This window comes from Cervus canadensis, chromosome 25 (genome assembly GCF_019320065.1).
Source record: "Cervus canadensis isolate Bull #8, Minnesota chromosome 25, ASM1932006v1, whole genome shotgun sequence".
In the NCBI taxonomy this organism is placed as follows: Eukaryota; Metazoa; Chordata; class Mammalia; order Artiodactyla; family Cervidae; genus Cervus; species Cervus canadensis.
The window spans coordinates 24,762,565-24,768,171 of NC_057410.1; the positions used below are offsets into that span (position 1 = coordinate 24,762,565).

Consider the following 5,607-nt stretch of genomic DNA (forward strand, 5'->3'; position numbering starts at 1 on the left):
TTTAAAATGTCTAGTTTTTCCAGATTTTTTTTTTTTAATGAAAAACCCAAGTGACTGATTCATGAACTTACAGTGACAGAGAACGGTTTTGTGCCATCATCAGCTGTCAAACATGCATCATGGACTATCAGCCTTAGGTCAGCCAAAATCTTTATTGCTTTACTCACTATGCCAGTGAGTCTTCCTGTGCTTTGAATTCAGTTACTTTTGGAACTGAAGAAGAGCACTTCTCAGTGCTCTGGAGGCTACTTACAACTCCCTTTCCTTCTCCAGTCTGAATAATCTCTTTTCTCTTCTTCCTTTCTAGGTTTGAGCTTCTACATCTTGCTTCCCACCATCTCTGCTGCAGCCAATAGATTATAGCTCTGAGCTGGGCAGGACTGATGAGTTCTGACATAGCAAGTTTGCCTCTGCTACACAATCTGTCCTGGGTCAGCCCTGAAGCTTTATTCATAACACCTCATCCCCAGCCATTCTCTGAGACTCATAGAACTCTGGAACATTCTTTTCTGTTCTTGTCCTTCTAAAAAGAAACTCCAGTGCTCCATGGAAGCTGGCAACACAACCAGAGTCACTGTGTTTGTTCTCCAAGGACTATCCAACAACCCTCACATCCAGGTGGTACTATTTGTAATATTCCTGGTGATTTACCTTCTCATCCTCACAGTAAACCTGCTGATGCTGCTGGTGATCAGGACTGATTCCCACCTCCACACCCCCATGTACTTCTTCCTCAGTCACCTCTCCTTCCTGGATGCTTTCTATGCCTCAGTCATTGTGCCTAAGCTGCTGAACAACCTGCTTTCCAAGTGGAAGACTATATCCTTCCTTGAATGTTTCATCCAGATCTTCTTCGTTATATTTCTTGGGGCCACTGAAACTTGCCTCCTTTCAGTCATGGCCTATGACCGGTACCAGGCTGTGTGCCACCCGCTGCTGTATGTGGTGACTATGAACAAGAAGGTGTGTGCTGGCCTGGCGGGAGCCTCCTGGGCCATAGGAATGGGGACTGGCCTACTTAACACCATCCTCCTAGCTCAGCAGAACTTCTGTGGCCCCAGCCTCATCCGCAGTTTTGCCTGTGAGCTTCCCCCAGTGCTCCTATTGCCCTGTTCTGATCCCTGCGTTAGTGTGTTCTCCATCCTGACCACCATGGTGGTCCTGGGCCTTGGCACCTTTGTCATACTGGTGGGTTCTTACACCCGTATTATCCTGACAGCCCTGGGAATGAACTCTGCCACAGGTTGGAACAAGATCTTCTCTACCTGCTCATCCCATTTTCTTGTGGTCATCATCTTTTATGGTTCTGGAATTTCCAGGTATGTCATTGCTAAAACTTTGCCTGCAAATGCAATGTGTTTTTCACACTAAGTAAACTTGCCCTGTAGACAGAGCATTGCAAAGTAGCAGGAAAAGAATTATACTGGAATCAGTAAGCCTAGGTTCTGGCTCCGCTGTGGACCTGATGCATGAATTATTTTTTTTTAATGCATTTTCTTTCTGAGGCCTCAATTGTCTAACTATGCAAAATAAGTTTATACAAGAAGTAAAGACTTTCTTACTTTCGTTAACCTATTTCAGAGTCATCAAAAGAAAATCATACAGCCTTTTGCTAGACTTTTATAAGAGCTAGACAAAAAATAAATTATATCATCCTTGCAACAGATGCCATTTCTCTTTCCTACTGGAAATTGATGTCTCCACAGCTTATTTCTGTCTTAATTATTTATTAGACCTTTACTATATAACAGCTGCTTTACATAATCAAGCTCAATTTTAGTATACATCACACCACACCAAAAATGAAATGTTATTAATCTCATTTTCTGATAAGAAACTTGATTTTTAGGAGTAACCAGGTACCCTACAAAACTTTCCAGAACAAGCTAGGAATGAAGCCAAAAGAAAAACCAAGTCTCACTGAGTTGAGACCTCAAGCTATTTTCTACCACATTTCTCTCAAACATAAACAACAATACCTGATGAGTACTTCCTTCCCAGGGAATAGAGTAACTAATGGCCTATGCTCTCTACTAGTGAACTGGAGATGGATTTACAAAAACTGCTCTAAACTTCTCTCACCTGCTTTTTTTTGGACAGAAGTCATAAGGTGTGAAAGGATAAGGAATGGTCTAAGAGAGCTCACCTGAGCCTGTGGACAAATCTCTTGAGCTCTCTTTGTCTCAGTTTCCTCATTTTCCTGAAGAGGTAGGAGATTTCTCCCACCTACTTCACAGATATGTTAGGAGAGTGAAATTAAAACATAAAAAAATGACAGTAAGATGAATATCTTTCTTAACCAAGCACACCAAACCCAAAAAAGAATCTTCCAATGATAATGGAACAATTGCAAAAAAAAATTTTTTTTCTAATGCTTCTTTGGGAAATAGTCCTTGTGATACTTAACAAAGTACATCCAAATTTTAATTCTTACTATTTTGGAATCATATCTCATGCTAAATACATTTTTATAGTTCACTTTATTTACAAAGCTTGGCTTCTTTTCTAAGCCAGAGACAAATATGTTAAAAGGACAAAATTTTATTCGACTAAGCATTGTAAAAACAAAGTGTTGTGATTCTGGGTTAATTCCTTATAAATGTTTGGAAAAAATGACGACATGATTGGACTAGCATATAGTTTTGCATATGCTAGTCCAACAATGGAACTATCATCACAATATGGGAACATACAGTTGTGCATATGAGAAAAAAAAGAGAAAAAAAATCCTCATCATCATCATAACTATTAAGAAAAGACACTTTGAAATGTATGAAGTGCAACAGAAATGCATGAAATCATTTTTAGTTCTATTCTAACCTGTAGCACTTCATATGCTGCAGAACTTCCTTTTGCCTCAGGGTAGCTCCTATAATGTTTTGCACAAGCTAATTCATGTATGGAAGTGTTTGAAGGCAGAAATGACACACTTCTCACTGATAATACAGTCATTTCTAGATGCTTCTATCAATGATAGCTGACTCAGCCTTGAGGATCCTCTTTGCAGAATCTAGGATGGGATGGATCCTGGCTGCCAACAGTATTGTGGTCATTGTCCTGAGCTCATTTTTTTCCTTTGTGCAATTCCCTTCAAGGTACATGACTCCAGCTTCTGGCTCAGCCCTGGAGCAAGTGCTATCCATGCAGTACAGTGTGGTGACCCCACTACTGAACCCACTTATCTACAGTTTGAAGAACCAGGAGGTGAAGGCAGCTCTCAGGAGGAGGTTGTCCAGGAAACCCAGGCTCACCTTCTAAGCCAAGCTCTACTGCATCCTCATTAAAGGAGGAAAAGTCATGAGAAAGGAGAGGAGACAGAAAAACCTTCATCTCAAAGCTATTTCAGCATGAAAAACAGAAGCCTTAGTTGCTCTGACCCCAGTGCCCTCCCCTAGTCAAGCAAAATGGAAAAGCCTCCACAAGACTAAAGGCAGCCATCCACAGAGGACCCAGTCACCACACAAGAAAGTCTTCTCAATAAATGTATGAAGGATCTTCAGAAAACTAAAAATGAAGCCACCATATGTATCAGCAATTCCATTTCTGGGAATACATTCAAAGGAAATGAAACCAATAACTCAGAAAGGTATCTGCACCCCCATGTTCATGATAGCATTATTTACAACACCCAACACATAGAAAGAACCTAGGTTTCCTTAATGGATGAATGGATAAAGAAGGCATGGATAAAGCAATGGAATATTATTCAGCTGTAAAAATGAAGAAGTTCTCCCATTTGTGATGACACGGATGAACCATGAAGGCATTTTGCTCAGTGAAATGTCAGACAAGTAAAGACAAATGCAATATGACCTCACACTACATGCAGAACCTAGGGATAACCAAACTCTTAGAAAAAAAGGTCAGACATATGGTTATCAGAGATGGAGGGTAGGAGGAAAGTCAATTGGAGGAAAGTAATTAAAAGGTACAAATTTCCAGTGTAAGGTAAATATTAGGTGTAATGTACAATATGATGACTATAGTTAACAGCATTGTATGATATATACGAAATCTGACAAGAAAGTAAATCCTAACTAGTAATATATAAGGAGAAAAGATTATTTTCTTTTTCTCTGCTTCTTGCTATTCTTTATATTATGACTTTATGAGATGATGGAATTTTTTGAGGAATAGAGAAGAGTTTTATATGAGCCAAACTGAGGACTATAGCCCAGAAGACAGCCTCTCAGATAACTCTGAGAAACTGCTCCATTGAAGAATGATTTTTAGCATAGTCATATACCTTATCAGAACACAGAATATACATCAAACATTACCGGGGTATATTCTTTCAAGCTTCCAAAAGAGACAGGACAAGTAGATATAGAACGAGAGAACAGGACGCTGGTGTCTAGGAAAAGAACCTTTCTTCAAGGGAGTTAAACACAGATATCATAAGAAGAGAGTTTTTTATCTTTATCTTCAAAACAGATATTCTTTACCTTAATGGTGAAGAAGACCTGCTGTGTGTGTTTAACAGGCTCTTCGGGTTCACACAAACTCCAGGCTGAACCATGTAAAAACCAAAATGACTTCCCCAAAAGTCAATGTGTGAAATTTTCTCAATCAGAGCTAACTTTCAAGGTTTTCCCGATTAGAAGTTTTTAGGTGATGGATATTAACTGAACATATTGCAATACACATTTATATGTGTGTGTGTATTTATACTCTCATGCTGTGCATCTTAAACTTACACATTAATGTATATCAATCAGCTCTCCATAAAACTGGGGGGAAAACAGTAAAGAAAATCTTCACAGCTTCAACAGCCATTTCCACTATCTTTCTCCTCTCATTTCTTACCCTTTCAACTCCTCCTCTTTTGCCTCTCCTTCAATCTTTTACTTTTGTTTATGCACAAAGCAGAAACCCAACCACTAGCAAATTTCCCACTTCATTCTGGGGGAGTCTTATCTTAGTACTGAGACCCAGCTCCTCCTTTATTTCCATACAGAAAACTGCCTGGCAAAATCTACAGCTCCAGAGTAACCTGGAAAGAAATAAAATAAAAATAAGTATGTTCCCAACTATATTATTCTTAACTAGTAATACCTAAAGTAGAACATAGCAAATAATAAATCCCGAATAACTATTTGTTGATTAAGGGGTGCATAAAGGAATGAATCAGGCACTCTGTCTATCAGATCTAGTCCCTTAAATCTATTTCTCAGTCCATCCTAAAGGAGATCAGTCCTAGGTGTTCATTGGAAGGACTGATGCTGAAGCTGAAACTCCAGTACTTTGGCCACCTCATACGAAGAGTTGACTCATTGGAAAAGACCCTGATGCTGAGAGGGATTAGGGGCAGGAGAAGAAGGGGACGACAGAGGATGAGATGGCATCACTGACTCGATGAACATGAGTTTGAGTAAACTCCGGGAGCTGGTGATGGACAGGGAAGCCTGGCGTGCTGCGATTCATGGGGTCACAAAGAGTCAGACACGACTGAGCAACTGAACTGAACTGACTGAAAGGAATGAATGATCAGTCTGTCTCAGGAGTCCTTTCCCTTGCATGATCCTAGGAAAGAACAGGGAATATTTTCCTCTAAAATGTGAGTCTTGAGAGTAAAACCCTATTTAACAGATTCTGTATCCTCAGTGT

At 39.8% G+C, this 5,607-nt stretch overlaps 1 protein-coding gene across 1 annotated transcript; it reads left to right on the forward strand.

The window, feature by feature from the left end:
* Window positions 1-546: 546 nt before the first annotated feature.
* Window positions 547-3,258, forward strand: LOC122427163 (olfactory receptor 8S1-like). Its single transcript, XM_043446464.1, has 2 exons — window positions 547-1,319; window positions 3,096-3,258. The coding sequence occupies exons 1-2, from the start codon at window positions 547-549 to the stop codon at window positions 3,256-3,258; spliced, it is 936 nt and encodes a 311-aa protein (XP_043302399.1).
* The last annotated feature ends 2,349 nt before the right edge of the window (window positions 3,259-5,607 follow it).

Coding starts and splice junctions, on each gene's coding strand:
- LOC122427163 (XM_043446464.1), top strand. CDS start 547: ATGGAAGCTGGCAACACAACCAGAGTCACTGTGTTTGTTCTCCAAGGA. Junction 1,320..3,095: donor TATGGTTCTGGAATTTCCAG/GTATGTCATTGC, acceptor ATTCCCTTCAAG/GTACATGACTCCAGCTTCTG.